At 46.6% G+C, this 19,505-nt stretch overlaps 1 protein-coding gene across 3 annotated transcripts in view; it reads right to left on the bottom strand.

The window, feature by feature from the left end:
• The window catches only part of NPAS2 (neuronal PAS domain protein 2), a 248,538-nt gene that overhangs the window by 25,621 nt on the left and 203,412 nt on the right, over positions 1 to 19,505 (bottom strand). For 2 of the 3 annotated variants that reach the window (XM_030201427.1, XM_030201429.1), the window contains exons 16-17: positions 16,074 to 16,220; positions 8,592 to 8,807 (exon numbers count right to left, since the gene is read on the bottom strand). In XM_030201427.1, coding sequence (XP_030057287.1) covers positions 8,592 to 8,807; positions 16,074 to 16,220 — 363 coding nt within the window. The remainder of the gene's footprint in view (positions 1 to 8,591; positions 8,808 to 16,073; positions 16,221 to 19,505) is intronic. The other variant, XM_030201428.1, reaches the window with a different exon arrangement.

The following is a 19,505-nucleotide window of genomic DNA, read 5'->3' as shown; positions in this document are numbered from 1 at the left end:
ATTTGTTGTGATCCCATCTCCCAACCCACAGTGGGTTCCTGAGCACTCCTTGCTTGCCTTGCAGGAGTGAGTAAACTGGGAGGGAAGGGGAAAGGTAGGCAGGAAGAAAGCAGCTAGAATTTCAGAGGGGAAAAATCTACCTTCCTTCCTTCACTCTGTGCAGTGGAAACCAGAGTAGCAGTGGCTGAAGGCCAGCAGTATGGGGACAAACTGAGAACTATGCTCCCAGGTCCAACGGTTGTCCCTCCTCAGGCTGTGTGCACAACCTGTTTAGAAAGGAAGCATGCATGCTATATGGAAAGGTGGCGGTGGGGGGGGGGGGGGGGGGGGGTGAAAAAGCAGTTGTGGGAACTGAACAGCTTTCAGTCTGTCCCCAAGATATTGGCCATCATGCAGAAGCTACTGCTCCGACTGCATGGCAAAGATTGGGGGAAACGAACCTGAACATTTGTAAAGGTATAAGGAAGGCACAGTTGGGAAAGTTGGGGTGGGGAAAGAGGGAAAGTGGAAGGATACAGGTGTACCCAGCAGTAATCGGGCAGTGCTGCAGGCTGCCCAGTTACCACTGGGGTTAACATGAGAGCCCTTACCGCCACCTCAATGGGTGGCGGTAAGGGCTGCCCCCTCCGAAATGGCCACACGGCCAGTGTTTTACTTGCCGCACGGCCATTTCCTGCAGGAAGGTGAGACTTCCCTTTTACCAGCTGCAGTAAAAGGGGGCCTCGGTGCACGTGTAAGACATGCGCCGATGCCAGCGCTGGCCCCCTTTTGCCGCAGCTTGGTAAAAGGGGCCCTAAGAGCACTGTTTACTCAAATGCGTTAGCATTTTTAGCATGTGCTAAAATTAGTGCACGCTAAATGCTATTGACACCCATATATTCTATGGTTGTCTATAGTATTAACGCTTGCTAAAAACACTAGCGCGCCTATAGCGTGGCTTAGTAAATGGCCCTAAAAATGTGAATGGACAGAGGAGATGGTAAAAGAAGAGGCCTCTGAGAGAGGATGGCAATTTGAAACTTGGACTCCAGTCTCAAGTGGTCTGTCATCTGAAAGATTCTGTAACTCTGTTCCAGGCGTAGCAAGGGCGGGGCGGTCCGCCCTGGGTGCATGCTGCTGGAGGGTGCAGAGAGCAGCCGAGTGCCTGTCGGCTCCGCTGGTTCCCTGCTCCCTCTGCCCCGGAACAGGTTACTTCCTGTTCCGGGGCAGAGGGAGCAGGGAGCCAGTGGAGCCAACAGGCACAGGGCTGCTCTCTGCACCCTCCAGCAGCCAAGAATGTACTTGGGGGGGGGGCTTGATGCGCCGGGGAGGGGTGGTGTCATTGCGCCGGGGGGGGGGGTGTCCTGCTGCACACTGGGGGGACGGACGCCGCTGCACCCGGATCGCCACTGACCAGGACACAGATACTGACCAGCTTCTCCATGTCGACAAGGGCTATGAAATGCACAGCCATCTGCTGAACCCAATCCTGCCTTCTCCCCCCTCCCCCTTCATGCCCTGCACTGCGCCTACAAAATGCAATTCAGCCTGGTGGCCCTGGCAAGATCCTGTTTGAGGAGCACTATTCTTAGAATAACCAGCATAGGAAGATCTAAATTCTCATCTGCCCTTGGCCATGTAAACACATAAGGTTGTCCCTGGGCTTATTTCGCAAACTTAATTTTAGCCAGTAAAATAATTACTTTATAGAGTAATCTCTCAAGTATGCATGCTGCTTGGGATGTAAATGAGACCATTTCAACCTCAAAATCATCACTTGCAGACAGATGTTACAAAACAGTCACCAGTTTTCCAGATTTTCATAATGGAACTCAGATGCAACAGGCAATAGAGTCTTGATTATCCGATGTAAACAAGTCTGACAGGTAGTTGGATAATACAGAAAAAGTGGATGAGGGATAAAAGAGAGGCATATTGAATGCATGTTTTAAAAGAGGAAGCAGTAACAAGAGTTTACTAGCTCAGGGCTACTTTTACTAAGTTGCGCTAACGATTAGCATGTGCTAAATACTAAGAAGCCCTTAGGAATAAAATGGGCTTCTTATCATTTAGCACACTGTTTAAACATTGCAGCGGACTAAATCCATTAGCATACCTTAGTAAAAGGAGCCCTTCATGCACCCAAGTATTTTACTAGCACTGCTGTTTTTTTTAACTAAACGCGACACCAAGAAAGAGAAAGAAATCCGCATGCATCTCATTCATGATGTTGTGATGTCACCTCGGTATGTCAGATAAACCAGAATGCTGTGATGTCACCTCATTATGTCAGATAAGCAGGACTCTACTGTAATTCAATAGGATGGATACTAATTTTACATTATGCCCAATAATGCAAACCCACATATCATAGTTATCTTTACACTGGCAGAAGAACACTGCAGGACTTTGATGCTTTGTCATGCAGCTATTTATGATTTTATGATTTTAAATTTAAGATTCTATGTCATAAGTAAACTTGGGAGCTTTCTAATAGCAATGCAAGGGTATATTTCATTGAGATAACGACTGTAGAAATGTGTTGTACCTAGGCAGAAGGCTCTGGCAGGTTACTCAGTTAAATTTGGTACTTGCTGGATACAAGATTACAGTAAATAAGTATATAATCCAGGCTATCTGAAATTACAAAACATTTAGTAATAATTAAATGTTTGTAAAAATAACTTCATTGTATTTAATATACAGAAACAATATAATAACTTTAAATATTGTGAAATGTGCTCAGAAAAACAGAATGTAACATGGTAAATGGTCACTGTTCTCTATCATCACACACAGTTTTAATCTTAACTGGTTCTACTGATATTATTCTTAAATGACATAAATCATCCCAGGACTTATCTTAATTCTCGATGAGATATTGATCAACTCCAGTCTGTAATCTGAACTATGCCACCTCCAACTCTGCCGTATTTAATATTGCTCAAGCTGTTTCCGCAATCCAAAAGAGGGCAAAGTTCATTCCATAGCGTCCCACAGATCAATCCAGAGGTTTGTGGGTTGTGTCCCTCTACCAGCAGGTGGAGATAGAGAGAACATCCGAGGTTTGCTATATGTGGACCTGTGCAGCCAAGTAAACCTCAGTATTCTCTCTATCTAGCAGGTGGAGGGACATCTCTGTGCAGCTCTAGTTTGATCTGGCTACTGGTGTCCTTTGGGCCTAGTTTAGCACAGTCAGGGGTTGAGTGGCTGTTTGTAGCCTGGTGGTGCCAGGTCCCTCCCGGTCTCCCCCTACCTTTCCTCCATCGCTCGGGGTTGTGGGCCTGATCGGGTGTTGCCTTTCTCTCCTGAGTACAAAAAAAAAGGTAAGCGTCTCTTTAAGAGACTGTTTTTGTTTAATCATACAGAGGAGCTAGACGGGCTGCCGAGTTTGTTTGAGGGGCAGGCGTTTGTGGAGCATGTCAGTGCCTTCTGAGGCAGCTGAGCGCTGCTCCCGGTGTGGGGGCCGGACAGCAGCGTCAGGGGAGTGTGAGTCGTGCCGCCGTCAGCCCACAGCGGGTGTTCAGCGTGATGGGGGTTCCCCTCAGGTATCCGGTTAGTCGGAAGCGCAAGGGATAGTTTCAGCATTTTCCTCGGGGACAGTTAGTGCAGCGCACCATTGGTGCGTGCCATTTTTTCCTCGCAGGCGTGACCAGCTCCGCACATGGTGGTTGACAGACAGGAGGCACAGCGCGCTTCTGTGGCACAGGCTCCAATGGAGGAAAGCAATTTAGAGGGAGCAGGGAGTCCCTTTCAGTTCCTTTTCCCCCCGATTTTGTTTTATTAATGCACAGTGTTTTTCTTCTGAAGAAGTCAGGAGCTTCTCTTGAGGCAGCCCCGTCTCTTCCTCAGCAAACTTCGGTTGCTGCACCCTCTTAGTTTTTCCTGCCAAAACGTCCCCGGGTGGAGATTTTGGATCCCGAGGAGTTATCTGACACAGATGGCCCGGTTTTGTCTCCGGGCTCTCCCTCAGAATCATTGGATTGGGCAGATGAGGTCACCCTGCCTTCTGAAGAGGGGGATGACCCGACGGCTGCCCGCCTTTTTCGCAGGGAAGAGCTTCCCTCCCTGATTATTAGGGCTTTTGAGGTTTTGGCCATTTCACCCCCTGAATCGTCAGGGGGAACAGATCCGGTGCCCTCTATTATGTCTGGCACCAAATGCCCACCTCATTCCTTTCATGTGCATGAGGCCATGAAAATCCTTATTTCGGTGCAGTGGGATATGCCGGACAGTGGGCTTAAGGTTGCTAGAACTATGTTGCGTCTTTGCGTGCTGCCTGCTGCTGACTTAGACGTGCTAAAGGTTCCTACGGTGGATTCATTAATCACAGCGGTCACTAAGAAAACTACTCTCTCTGTGGAGGGTGGCACGGTGCTCAATGACACTCAGGATTGTAAGTTGGAGACTTGCTTGAAGCTGTCCTTTGAAGTAGCGGCCCTTTCACTGCAAGCTTCAGTTTGTGGCTCCTATGCGGTGCGGGCATGCTTATCGTGGGTACAGAAAGTCTCCTCTCCAGAAGATCTCGTGGCTGTTTTGCTGGCCTTAGAGTCCGGTTTAGCCTTCCTTGCGGATCTTCTTTATGATCTTTTGAGGGCTTTGGCGAAGGAGGTTTCCCTAGCGGTCACCTCGCGTCGCTGGCTGGGGTTGCGACATTGGGCTGCAGACATGGCCTCTAAGTCACGGCTGGCAAGGCTTCCTTTTAGGGGAAAGCTTTTGTTTGGGACAGACCTAGAACAGATTGTGAAGGACCTTGGTGACTCTAAGGGCCAGCACCTCCCGGAGGACAGGTCCAAATTTGTGCGACCAGACCTAGACCTAAGTTTAGGGATACATGTCGTTACCGTCCAGGTTGAGGGGCCTTTTTTCAGAGAGCAAGGCCTTCTCAGATACCTCAGCCCTTTTGAGGTGAAGGGCGGGCCTTTCTTTCTGGTAACAGACACCAGCCCGCAGCCAGGCCTGCCCAATGATGGGCCCTGGTCCACCTCCAGCCAGTTATTGGGGGCAGGCTGTCCCTATTCCTGGTGGAGTGGACCAGGGTAACATCTGACGGATGGGTCTTGGAGGTTATCAGAGACGGCTAAAAGTTGGAATTGGCTCGTCCGATAGTAGACTCGTTTCTGGAATCTCCTTGCAAATCTCCTGCCTAGGTGCGGGGCAGTTCGTCACACTCTCCTCAACTTACAATGACTGGGAGCCGTCCAGCCTGTACCCTCAGTAGAAAGAGGGTGCGGTTGATACTTCATTTATTTTGTGGTGTCTAAAAAGGGCGGTTCTTGGAGACCCGTCCTAGATCTCAAGTGCGTCAACAGGTCTTTACAGGTTCGGCATTTCTGCATGGAAACCCTCCGCTCGGTGATTGCAGCGGTACAGCCAGGGGAGTTTTTGACAGCTCTCGATCTCAAAGAGGCCTGTTTACACATTTCATTTTGGCCTCCCCACAGGCGTTTTCTTTGCTTTGCAGTGCTCAGTCGTCATTTTCAAATCAAGCGATGCCCTTCGGTCTAGCCACATCACCTCTGACTTTTTCCAAGGTCCTTGTCATAGTGGCGGCCTATCTCACAAAGGAAGGGATTCAAGTCCACCCTTATCTAGATGACTGGCTTGTGCGGGCATCTTCTGTCGAGGAGAGTCGACGGCAACCGACAGAGTGGTCAGGCTGCTTCAAGTTTGGTTGGGTGATCAACTTCCCAAAGTGCAGCCTTACGTCCTCCAAGACGCTGGAATATTTGGGAGTGTGCTTCGATACCCGAACAGGGATAGTTTCTCTTCCTTCAGCTCGAGCACAGCGGTTGCAGGGTCAGTTGCAAGCTCTGTTCCAAACTCCGAACCCGCGAGCTTGGGACTATGTACAAGTTCTGGGTTCCATGGCCTCCACCTTGGACGTCGTAAAGTGGGCCAGAGCTCACATGCGCCCCTTGCAGTGGCACCTTCTGAGCCGTTGGTCTCCTCTCTCGGAGGATTATGAGGTTCGGGGGCCATGTTCGACCCGTCTGCACACAATCATGCACTGGTGGTTAATTCAAAAGAATCTGGTGTCGGGCATTCCACTGTAAACCATGGAATGGAAGATCATGACCATGGATGCATCGCTGTCTGTTTGGGGGGCTCATTGCCTCCAATAGACGGCCCATGGAATTTGGACCTCGACGGAGGCGTCTTGGTCCATCAACCGCTTGGAGTTTCAGGGGATTCGTCTGGCCCTTCGGGAGTTTCTGTCTCTTCTCCGTGGTTGCCCAGTTCGAGTTCTCTCGGACAATGCAATGGCAGTCGCCTACGTGAACCATCAGGGAGGCACCAGGAGTGCACCACTAGCGAACGAGGCGGCCCTAATCTGCCGTAGGGCAGACATTCATCTCTCTCTCTTGACGACAGCTCATATAGTGTGGTCACAGAATGTGCAAGCGGACTTTCTCAGTTACCACCAGTTGGAGCCGGAGGAGTGGACACTCTACCCTGGCCTTCGATCAGATAGCTGCCCATTGGGGGATGTCGGTGATGGACTTATTGGCCACCGCATTCAATGCGAAGGTTCCCTGTTTCTTCAGCAGAGGAAGAGAGCTGGGCTCGGAAGGCATCGATGCTCTTCTACAACGTTGGCCTAGGTGCCTGCTCTATACCTTTCCCCCATGGCCTATGGTGGGAAGGTTACTGACTCGCATTGCCAGTCATCCTGGTCGACTGATTCTGGTGGTCCCGGATTGGCCCAGACGTCCCTGGTACGTGGATATGGTCAGACTCCTGTTCGATCATCCTCTCCGGCTCCAGGTGCAGGATGGTCTCTTGCTGCAGGGACCAGTCATGATGGAGGATCCCTCCCCCTTTGGTCTTACAGCCTGGCACTTGAAAGGGCGAAGTTGAGAAGGAAAGGGTATCCGGATGCAGTTATCGCTACGATGCTTCAGGCTCGGAAAAGATCCACCTCGATAGCTTATGTTAGGGTGTGGCGTACCTTCGATTCGTGCTGTGCGAGTTCAGGATTGTCAGTGGCTTCGGTATTGGTTATCCTCGCGTTTCTTCAGGAGGGTGTATAGAAATCACTCTTGTTGAGTTCTCTTAAGGTGCAGGTGGCAGCTCTGGCATGCTTTAGAGGCTGGCTTCAGGGGGCGTCCATCGCCTCCCACCTGGATGTGGTTCGTTTTTTGAGGGGCGTATATTGGTTGCGTTCTCCGCACGTGCCAGTTCTGCCATCCTGGAACCTTAATCTAGTTATAAAAGTGCTTCAGCATCCTCCTTTTGAACCCTTATCGGGGCTTACGGTTAAGGATGTAACCTTGAAGGCGATTTTCCTAGTAGCCATTACTTCGGCTCAGAGAATTTCAGAGTAGCAGGCTCTTTCTTGCAGAGACCCCTTCCTGCGTTTTACGGAGGCGGGCGTATCGATTAGGACAGTTCCTTCGTTTTTGCCCAAGGTGGTTTCTCGTTTCCATTTGGGGCTGTTTCTGCATTTGCCGACTTTTCGCCGGGAAGATTACCCCGAGCAATTCTGGGCTCTTCGCTGCCTCGACGTGAGACGGGCTCTTCTCAGGTATTTGGAGGTGACGAATGAATTTCGTCTTTCTGACCATCTCTTTGTCCTTTTTGGAGGCAGTAAGAAGGGTCATATGGCTTTCAAGGCCACCATAGCCTATTAGGTGCGGGAGGCCATCACTTTGGCCTACATGGCATTGGGCAAGCAAGCCCCTGCGCAAATTTGAGCTCATTCTACGCGAGCTCAGGCTTCCTCCTATGCAGAGTCCCGTTCGGTTTCTCTGGAAGATATCTGCAGAGCCACTACATGGGCTTCGGTCCATACGTTCACTTGTCATTATTGGGTGGATGTGGCAGCTCGGCAGGATGTGGTGTTTGGCTCATTGGTGATTTCTGCCGGGTTGGCGGTGCCCGCCACAAGTCTCTGGATTGATCTGTGTGACGCTATGGAAGGAAAAATACAGCAAACCTTGGAGGTTCTCTCTATCTCCACCTGCTGGTAGAGGGACACAACCCACAAGTACCTGGATAGATCTGTTGGGACTAATGGAAAGAAAATTATCAGGTAAGAATTAATTTTTCCTTGATTATTGTGATAGCTAAAGTGCCACAATTATAAAGCAGCATTAACACTGCACTCCAACATGGATCCATGTTTCACCTTTCCAGCTTCATCAGGGGAAACTTTCAATAGGAGGTGGGCAAGCACCCCCATTTTCAAAATGATGCAGCTAGAGTCCAAACCACTAGCTGCACCATTTTGAAAACAGGGGTGCTCGCTCGCCTCCTATTGAAAGTTTCCCCTAAAGAAACTGGATTAAGACTAACAACTGTGTGCAATGATAGAGAACAATGAACATGAATTTCACATGTGGTTACATTTTGCTTTTCTAATCACATTTCACAATAAATTGTTTTTGCATAAGAAAAACATGGTTACTTTTACAAACATTTAATACATTTTTTTGTAATTTCAGATAGCGTAGATTATATAATTATTTAATGAATGCTTTAACCTAGGATATACAAAAAAAAAAAAAAAAACATTTTTATTTTTCTCAAGCAGTATCTAATTGATACAAGATTACAGTGTCAGGAGTCAAGGCACACATGGGACACTGATGGATAAAATGTTATTGTACCTGAGTTGACAGATTAGAGTCTCTTAGTATTTGCCGAGATGAGGCCGGCTGCTGGCTCACTATTTGGGAAGCTGTGATTTGCCCTTGAAGTTGTGGGCTATGGATAAGTTGTTGCTGTGAAATGACCCCTGACCTCTGCTGCAGCTGCTGTTGCTGAGGTTCTTGCTGCTGGACATTGCCAAAGCTCAGAGACACTGTCTGTGGCTGTAAAAACATCTGTGAAAAGAGAGCAAAAACAAAACTAAAATCCTCTATTGAATTTTCTCTATCTTCAGCTAGTTTTTCTATCCTAAAAGATTCTAGAATACATTTCCTTTCAGAAGTGGGGGGCATAAAAATTTGGGGGCAGCAATATGGCTCCGGCATGGCAGAAGAGCAGTATCAGAAGGGGGAGAGGGCAGGACCTTGGTAGCACTTCAGTGTGGACCTGTGCTCAAGGTCCTGTGATGGTGGTAGTAGTCATGGCAGAGCCTTGGGAAGGGGAAGGAGATTTTGGCCACCTAGGCGGCAGGGGTTGGGGTGCAAAGGGAGATGCTGGCCACCTGGGGGTAAAAGGAGAAGAAGAAATGCTGGCCACCTGGGAAAAAGGAGGTGGGGGAAGGGGGAGGGGGAGAAGCAGGGCGCTTGGGGAGATATGGAGAACAGCAGAGAAGTTGGATTACAGCAGGGTTTTGATCTGTCCTGGGGTTTGGGTGGGGGGGGGGTAGTGCTTTGAGCTGCCTTGGGAATGAAAGTGGGGGGGGCATGGCTGAAGGTTCAGGTTTGGCATCAGATACCCTTGGGCTGGCTCTGTGTGTGGAGAAAAAGATGAGAGACAGAGGCATAAGAGTGAGGAAAGACTGAGAGACAAGCTAGAGGAAATATGTGAGGAAAATGGAGAGAAGGGACAAAACTGAAGACATAACAGAGTGGACACTCGGGAGGGAATGGAAAACATGAAAAAGGATCTGTGGAAGCTAGAAGAATGGTCTAAGGTTTGGCAATTAAAATTCAATGTGAAGAAATGCAAAGTGATGCACTTAGGGAGTAGAAATCCACGGGAGACGTATGTGTTAGGCGGTGAGAGTCTGATATGTACGGACGGGGAGAGGGATCTTGGGGTGACAGTATCTGAGGATCTGAAGGTGACGCAACAGTGTGACGAGGCGGTGGCCATAGCTAGAAGGTTGCTAGGGTGTATAGAGAGAGGTGTGACCAGCAGAAGAAGAGGTTTTAATGCCCCTGTATAAGTCGTTGGTGAGGCCCCACCTGAAGTATTGTGTTCAGTTTTGGAGGCCGTATCTTGCTAAGGATGTAAAAAGAATTGAAGCGGTGCAAAGAAAAGCTACGAGAATGGTATGGGATTTGCGTTACGTATGAGGAAAGACTTGCGGACCTGAACATGTATACCCTGGAGGAAAGGAGAAACGGGGTGATATGATACAGACGTTCAAATATTTGAAAGGTATTAATGCGCAAACAAACCTTTTCCAGAGATGGGAAGGCGGTAGAACTAGATGACATGAAATGAGATTGAAAGGGGGCAGACTCAAGAAAAATGTCAAGAAGTATTTTTTCATGGAGAGAGTGGTGGATACTTGGAATGCCCTCCCGCGGGAGGTGGTAGAGACGAAAACTGTAATTGACTTCAAACATGCGTGGGATAAACATAAAGGAATCCTGTTGAGAAGGAATGGAACCTCAGAAGCTTAACCGGGATTGGGTGACAGAGCCGGTGGTGGGAGGTGGGGCTGGTGGTTGGGAGGCGGGGCTAGTGCTGGGCAGACTTCTACGGTTTGTGCCCTGAAAATGGCAGATACAAATCAAGGTAAGGTATACACAAAAAGTAGCACATATGAGTTTATCTTGTTGGGCAAACTGGATGGACCGTGAAGGTCTTTTTCTGCTGTCATCTATTATGTTACTATCCACCTTATAATCGAAAGAGAAAAACGCCTAGATTTCGACCCAAATCGGGAGATAGACGTTTATCTCACAAAAACGAATAAATCGATATAATCGAAAGCCGATTTTGGACGTTTTCAACTGCACTCCGTCGCGGATGCGGACAAAGTTGATGGGGGCGTGTCAGAGGTGTGGCGAAGGTGGAACTGGGGCATGGTTATCGGCCGAGGAGAGATGTACGCGTTAGGGCGATAATCGAAAAAATAAAGGCGTTTTTAGCGAACATTTAGGACACTTATGTTGGACCCTTTTTTCACACGAACAGGTCCCAAAAAAGTGCTCTAAATGACCAGATGACCATCGGAGGGAATCGGGGATGACCTCCCCTGATTCCCCCAGTGGTCACTAACCCCCTCCCACCACAAAAAAATGATGTTTCACAACTTTTTATTTTCACCATCACCACCTCCCTGACAGCAGTATGCAGGTCCCTGGAGCAGTTGTTAGGGGGTGCAGTGGACTTCAGGCAGGTGGACCCAGGCCCATCCCCCCCTACCTGTTACAATTGTGCTGCTTAATGCTTATTAGACGTCCAACCCCCCCCAAACCCACTGTACCCACATGTAGGTGCCCCCCTTCACCCCTTAGGGCTATAATAATGGTGTAGACTTGTGGGCAGTGGGTTTTGAGGGGGATTTTGGGGGGGGCTCAACACACAAGGGAAGGGTGCTATGCACCTGGGAGCTCTTTTACCTTTTTTTTTTGTTTTTGTAAAAGTGCCCCCTAGGGTGCCCGGTTGGTGTCCTGGCATGTGAGGGGGACCAGTGCACTACGAATCCTGGCCCCTCCCACGAACAAATGCCTTGGATTTATTCGTTTTTGAGCTGGGCGCTTTCATTTTCCATTATCGCTGAAAAACAAAAACGCCCAGCTCACAAATTGTCGAATAAAACATGGACGTCTATTTTTTGCGAAAATACGGTTCGGTCCGCCCCTTCACGGACCCGTTCTTGGAGATAAACGCCCATGGAGATAGACGTTTTCGTTCGATTATGCCCCTCCACGTGATAGAGGGAAGAAAGACAGAAAGAAGAGACCCAAAGCAAGAGCCCGATGACAAAGGCAAAAGAGAGCTAGAAATAGGAAGGACTGAATATTTCTTATTCATCTGGGTATGGTATTAGCAGATTTCTATTCCGCTTTCAACTAATGCTACAAAGTGGATTGCAATAAGAATAACTTCACATTACAAGGAAATTACAATGTAATTATTTGCTTCCGCTTTGCATTGTTAGGGTTTTTCTTTTTTACACGGTAAATGTTTTTTTTACTTTTTTAAAGAGGGTTGGGGGAGCAGGTATCTTCACTTAAGTTTAGCACCTCCAAATCATTTAAAAAAAATAATGAGGTGAAGCAATGCAGTGAGCCAGAAGGCAGTGTTTTTTCTGAGCTCCTCAGCTTGCTCTCCCCCTTTGGGTTCTATCTGGAGATATTCTGCTCCATATAAGTATTCTTAGCACATAAGGTGGTAGTTTAAAGATGCATGGACAAATCTGTATACAAAAATGCTTTGGATATCTCCAGGATAAAAGATTGGTCTGTCAGGTCTAAATTAAAACTTAATGCTGGCAAAACCAATATATTATAGTTTTCAATGGATCTTACTAAAGTTCCCAAGGTGATTATAGATAATAGTGGTTTTCAGTTGAATGTAGAAAGAATTTCTAAAGTTCTGGGTACAATATTGGATTCATCTCTGATTCAGGCTAACAGTTTGGTTAGAAAAGCTTATTTTAAATTTCAACTGCGTTTTTGAGATCTTATTTTCTGGAAGATCATTTTAAAATTATTGTACAATTAACAATCATGTCTTTACTAGATTATGGAAATTCTTTATATTTGTGTCTCTCATCTAAACAAGTTCTTAGACTTCGGATGATACAGAGCTCAGCAGTTAGGATGATATTTCAGAAGTCTCATTTAGATCATGTGAGTCCACTATTGGACACAATGCACTGGTTACTTGTGAAATTTTGAGTTGTTGTGGTAAATGTTTTGAACTCGAGGGCAGCCACTAGAAGATGTAATTATTTACTACATGGTTTTCCTTCCATTCAGTAGTTCAATTTAAAGCAATGTTTACCCAATCATTTTTTTTCTAGTAATCCACCATTGGAACAATTTACCTAGAGAGATACATCTAATAAGGAATTATCTTCTGTTTTGTAAAGTTTTAAAAAACATATTTGTTTTCTAGACCCATAGGGTTTTAGAGAAAAAAACCCCATAATAATGATCACTAGAATGTTACATTCATAGTTTTATTATCTGTGCTTCCTGATGTTTCTTATCAGCTTCCTATTCAAGACAATTCAGTGGTGAGTGACGTCTTAAGGCAAAAAAATTACAGATGCGGTGACTATAGCATTGGGCACGAGGATTGACCCATTAAACACAAATTTGCAATCTCTGTCTATCTCAGTGGCCGAATTTAATAGCTGCATTGAAAGACGAGTGGAGAGACGGTGAATGGAATCTCTTCTGCAGTTTTTCTCTGGGTAGAGGGATGAGACAAGGCTGCCTTCTCTCTCCAGCCTGTCCTATACCAGCTTAACTGGTGTTCCCATTGGTAAAGAGCAAGTTAACTGTATGACCTTTGCAGATGACATTATGTTCATACTTACACAACCAGAAAAGGCCTTGAATGATGCACTGTGTATATTTTTAAGCCATTTGGGGGATCTATCAGGACTAAAACTTGATGCTTCTAAGTCGGAGGCACTTCCATTAAATTTTAGATTACTGGGCTTCCTTTCCGCTGAAAGAGGCTCAGGGGACCGTAAAGTACTTAGGAGCGTACATACATTCCAATATGCAACACTTGTATGAGAATAATATACAGCCTCTTCTTAAGAAATCTATTGGCTGCATGCCTATGTGGAGTGCATTGGTTGTACCTTCTGAAAACTGTACCAATTTGGCTATGTAGGGGAGATATAAAGAAGTTTCAGAAAGTGCTTTCAGAGACCCAAAATGGACGCGCAGCAATTTTGATTTTGCTGCACGTCCATTTTCGGGGAAAAAAAGAGGCCTTTTATACAGGCGCACTGAAAAATGATTCTGCGCACACCCAAAACCCGCGCCTACACTACCACAGGCCACTTTTTACCGTGGCTTAATAAAAGGACCCCTAAATTCCTGTCTTAAAATTTCACTTGTGTGTAACATTGAATCAGCACTGTTTAGAAGGGGAGGCCATGTGGATAATTTATCAGAAGGTAACACAGTTCTGTTCATTAATTAGTGAAAAAAGTAATCTTGATTTTGTGGACAGCACATACTGCACCACAATTCTCGCAATGGAAAGCTCTTATGTTTGATCTTGTCCTACTGGAAAGGAAAAGGGTAGACAACGATGACACTTATACATGTAACATTTTCCAAAATATTTGTGAACCATACTGGAATACTTTAGCTCATAAAGAGCACAGTTTGCTTCTGAATAGATAAGTTGGTTTGTTCATATATAAAAGACACTAAGGGCTGATATTCAGCCAGCAAGAGGCAGCCCGTATAAGTACTGCAGTTGCCGCTGACTCCAGATATTCAATGCCAGGCCATTTCCAGTGACCGGCACTGAATATCCGAGTTTCTTTTGGCTGGTGCTAACTTAACTGGCTAAGTGAATATTCAATACTGGCCAGTTAAGTTAATAGGATAGGACTGCTATATTTATGTGGTTCAATTTGCCCGCTAAATTTAGCCAGTCATCGCCGAATATGGCCGGTTATCATGCGATATAGCTAACTTTCCGTTGCTGACTGTGAATATTCAGCGAAGATAACTGGTTATCTCGCACTGAATACTCACGGTTAGGTGCCAAAATGATATTTAACTGGTCAGCAGACATTTCTGGCCAGTTCATAGCTTTGAATATCGGGGGAGGTTGTTGTTTCTAGTAGAATTTCATGTTTTTTTTAATGGGTATTGAGGTGGGTTTGAGGAAAATAACTCTTTTGATTACACATTTGCTTAAGGTCTGATATCTTGTTTAATTTGTTTGGAGTGATATCTGGCTACATTTCCATTTTTTCTTCTTGCTTTATTTGCTTTGTGCTGAAATTGCAATCAAATAACTTTTAATTCTTTTTGATCTGGAGGGATAATGGGATGAAGGGATTTGTCTAATAAAATGGAAAATGCACAGTACCATTAAGATATAGTAGAATTATAACTACGATGATACAGGTTTGGCTTATTTGCTATTTGAATCATGCACAGAGCAGAAACCGCTGCGTGCTTGGAACCACAGTTGATCTGATGTTTAAGATACATTTATATTCTTGATTGTAGTGAATAAAGAGAGTTAAAAAAATAAAAAACATTAATGATGCTGTGTGCATTTCATTACTGTACCAGGCCCCAATTTTGCTCTGCCAAAGATCAATATTATTATAGACCCAGAGAAAAGCCCTACCTTACTCTCAGGATTTATTCCTGTTGCCCCATTTCAGTCTCCCCAAACAATTGAATCATCATCTGTTTTCATCCCTTCATCTATACTCTTTCAACCAAATCCCCTATCTCACCTCAAAATCCTTTTAAAATCTCCTTGCTGTCCTTCGCTGATTCACCATCTCTTCTCCTCTCCCTGTTTATTTTCACTTTCTACCTGCTGATTCACAATCAACCTGCTTTCCCCTTGCAGATCCCCCCACTCCAGCACCAGTATGGGTTAGCAGTGTTTCAGGCCATATGCTTCTTTCAAGCTGCCTGGCATCCACACTACCGCTTTGAACTGCAGAAGTCAGAAATTCTGGGATCTTGCTGTTTTCTGAGGTGCATGAATTGTCATCATGGCATACAGGGCAGGTCTTAGCAATTGCGGGGCCCTGTGCCGAACAGTTCAGTGGGGCCCCCAACCTATGCCCGACCCCCGTGCCCCTCCACCCACATCTGTGCCCCCTGCCTGCGCCCCCTCCCCACCCACCACCATAAGCCATAATTTATCAGAGTTTAAAAGGAGGTTTAGAGCTCTCGGAACCCCACCTCACCCCATACCTTGATGTGCATCCACCAAGTTTCAGCAGAGAGCAGCAGACAGTGGCAGCGATTTTCATAACCTGTCGGCTGAAGAGCCCAGAGCCTCTTCGCTGCTGCATCCCACCCTTGTGGAAGAAGGAAGTGACATCAAAAGGGGCAGGACGCAGCAGCAAGGAGGCTCTGGGCTCTGCAGCTCACGAGATATGAAAATTGCTGCCGCTGCCTGATGCTCTCTACTGGAACGTGGATGCACATTAAGGTATGAAGCAGGGATGTATTCCGAGACAGGAGGACAGACGTGCCAGCGATACGGGGCCCCTAGCAGCGAGGGGCCCTGTGCGACTGCCCCTGTTGCCGCTGCCTAAGACTGGCCCTGATGGAGGAGTGGCCTAGTGGTTAGGGTGGTGGACTTTGGTCCTGAGGAACTGAGTTCGATTCCCGGCACAGGCAGCTCCTTGTGACTCTGGGCAAGTCACTTAACCCTCCATTGCCTGCCGCATTGAGCCTGCCATGAGTGGGAAAGCACGGGGTACAAATGTAACAAAAAAAAAATACCTGGATGTTAGACTCCTGGACCATGCACAGCTGCTCCTGGATTTTCTGTAGCTCCTCCTGTTGCCACTGAATGTTGGCTTGGATGATCCGCGTCCGCTCTTCTAGTTGATCCTTGATGGTTCTGAACATGCCGAACTGTGCAGAGAACTTTAAAAGCATGAAAAAAAAGAAATATGCTATCGTTCTTATACCTAACTGAGATTTGAGCTCCAGAAAGCTGGTTGCTTTTAATTTCAATGATTATCCTCAGTGACATTTTATGAAATACAAGCATTTTCTCAGAGCTGAATTTAAGATTTTGGGTGCCATAGGCAGGACCAAATGATGAGGGCATAGATCTTCTCTTGTAGCTCGGAGATCTGAGAGGGACTTCCAGGACAGTGGAAAGCAGGAATGGGGGTATCGGCCAATGTGGCCTAGATCTGGTGCTTCTTTGAAGTGGCACCAGTGGATAGCCCTAAAATAAATGGGAGATGGCACCTTTTTGGCTTGGATACTTTGCGCCTTCAACATTTAGCATCATAGGCAAATGCCCATGTTGCCTATACCTAAATCTGGACTTGCGTTTTCTCACTAATTATGCTCATCTGCCTTTAGAATCACCAAGACATGCTGGAGTAAACATTGCTGACCACCGGTGGCATTATTCATGGATATGAAATGCCAGGCCATGACCAGACTTTGGCACTGAATATCCGGTTTAATCGGCGCCGGCTAACACATGGCCACTTGTTGATATTCAGAACATAAGCAGCCATGGGTTACCGCATAAAGGGGCCCTTTTACAAAGGCGTGTAGGTGCCTCTGCGTGTCCAATGCATGTCAAATTGGGACTACCAGTCGGCTACCACGTGCCTCAGGCGGTAATTCCATTTTTGACGTGTCCAAAACAAGCGGTAGAATATATTTTCTACCGTGTGGTGTTTACCCGGCAGTAATTGGCAGTTTACACGCGCTGATGCTTACAGCCCGGTTAGCGAATGAGACCTTACCACTAAGTCAATGGGAGGTGGTAAGGTCTCAGACCGAAAATGGATGCACGTTCGTTTTAATTTTGCCGCACATCCATTTTTGGCCACACAAAAATATGAAGCCTTTCTTCCAGGCATGCTGATAAATGGACTTGCACACGTCCAAAACACACGCCTACACCAGCGCAGGCCGCTTTTAGGTGTGCTTTAGTGAAAGGGCCCCAAAGATAGGACTGTGTTTTATGCAGTCCCATTTGTGCGGTTACCCTGGCCGGTTAAGTGCTGAATATCGGCACTTAACCAGCCAAGTGCCAACTCTGCCCCCGGAACGCCCCCCCTAAATAGCCAGTATTCGTTTAGGTGCTAACTGCTAATTTTCAGCAGCAATAGCTGCTCAAGTGCCGCTGAAAAATTGGTGGATTGCCCCGAAGAAGTGATTTAACCAGTCCGTGGCTGTTTCTGGCCAGTTAAATCATTTTGAATACCGACCAGAATGTAAGTAATTCTGTAACTATGCAACCGTATATGAGGCCAGATTGGTGGATGTTCTATATAGTAAAGTAGATGCCCACTTTCCTTTACAGAATATTAGTGCAACCAGATCTAAACATGCATTGCCAGCCACACAGCTAGCGTTAAGTGTATGGGCCTGTGTTTCAGAGGTACATGTGTAACACAGTCTTCTATGAATTATGCCCACGACTTTACCCCCATCCATGCTGTGCCCCAACTCCACCTCTCTGTATGCCCAGCTGTAAACTACGTGCTACTGAAGATATCCATGTAGCTATAGAATAGACTTAGGTGCACATCTGACATTAGACTAGGTCGATATCTCACTTGTACATGTTCATGTGCACACACACACATGTATACTCTAGCAGTTACTTTATAGAATTACCCCATTCAGAGTATCTTTTATTTGAAAACAGCTTGAATGAGAAGCAATACATCATCCAAGCACTGTTCCCTCTAAGCTGAGCAGGAATCCTCCAACTGCATTGCTGCCAGGATGCAGGGCAAGGGCAGGTAGCACTCCAGGCAGGAAAGAGGGGGCTCTTTCTTGCCCCGAAGAGGTCACTAGACCACCAGGGCAGATAGTAAGTAAGGAGAGGGGAGGGGAGTCCCACGGCGCCGCTCACCTGCCCGTCCGCCCGCTTGTCCAGAAATCCGGACAAATGGGTGGGCGGGCAAACCCCCCGGGACATGTCCTCAAAAAGAGGACATGTCCGGGGAAATCCAGACATATGGTAACTGTGTGTGTGTGTGTGTGTGGTGGTGGTGGTGGTGGGGGGGGGGGGGGGTTCAATGTTGTGTTTTTAATCTCTAGGGACAGGCAGGTTTCCCTGGAGTTCTAGATAGCATGTCTGTCCCTTACTATTGAATCTGTGATAGTGAAACAGCACCCCCCCCTTCCCACTGGCAAGAACGTACATGGAGGACATCCCACTCAGCTTAGAGGGAACAGTGCATCCAAGTACCTTTATCTAGTATAACAATTCATGTACAAGTCTGTCTTAAGTGTAGCATGCGTACTCAAAAAAGGGAATTTTAGTAATATCGACTTAAGTAGCCAAAGAGGGGTGTGGTTATGGGCATTTTGTGGGCATTCCATAATTGACATGCACTGACATGACAGGATTGTGAAAAATTACAAGAGGACATTACGAGACTGGGAGACTGGGCGGCTAAATGGCAGATGATGTTTAATGTGAGCAAGTGCAAGGTGATGCATGTGGGAAAAAAGAACCCGAATTATAGCTACGTCATGCAAGGTTCCACGTTAGGAGTTACGGACCAAGAAAGGGATCTGGGTGTCGTCGTCGATAACACACTGAAACCTTCTGCTCAGTGTGCTGCTGCGGCTAAGAAAGCGAATAGAATGTTGGGTATTATTAGGAAAGGTATGGAAAACAGGTGTGAGGATGTTATAATGCCGTTGTATCGCTCCATGGTGCGACCGCACCTTGAGTATTGTGTTCAATTCTGGTCACCGCATCTCAAGAAAGATATAGTAGAATTGGAAAAGGTGCAGCGAAGGGCGACTAAAATGATAGCGGGGATGGGACGACTTCCCTATGAAGAAAGACTAAGGAGGCTAGGGCTATACAGCTTGGAGAAGAGACGGCTGAGGGGAGACATGATAGAGGTATATAAAATAATGAGTGGAGTGGAACAGGTGGATGTGAAGCTTCTGTTCACGCTTTCCAAAAATACTAGGACTAGGGGGCATGCGATGAAACTACAGTGTAGTAAATTTAAAACAAATCGGAGAAAATTTTTCTTCACCCAACGTGTAATTAAACTCTGGAATTCGTTGCCGGAGAAAGTGGTGAAGGCGGTTAGCTTAGCAGAGTTTAAAAAGGGGTTGGACGGTTTCCTAAAGGACAAGTCCATAAACCGCTACTAAACGGACTTGGAAAAATCCAAAATTCCAGGAATAACATGTATAGAATGTTTG

The sequence above is a fragment of the Microcaecilia unicolor genome, chromosome 4 (genome assembly GCF_901765095.1).
Source record: "Microcaecilia unicolor chromosome 4, aMicUni1.1, whole genome shotgun sequence".
NCBI classification, from domain to species: domain Eukaryota; kingdom Metazoa; phylum Chordata; class Amphibia; order Gymnophiona; family Siphonopidae; genus Microcaecilia; species Microcaecilia unicolor.
This window is presented reverse-complemented; position numbering and strand designations above follow the sequence as displayed.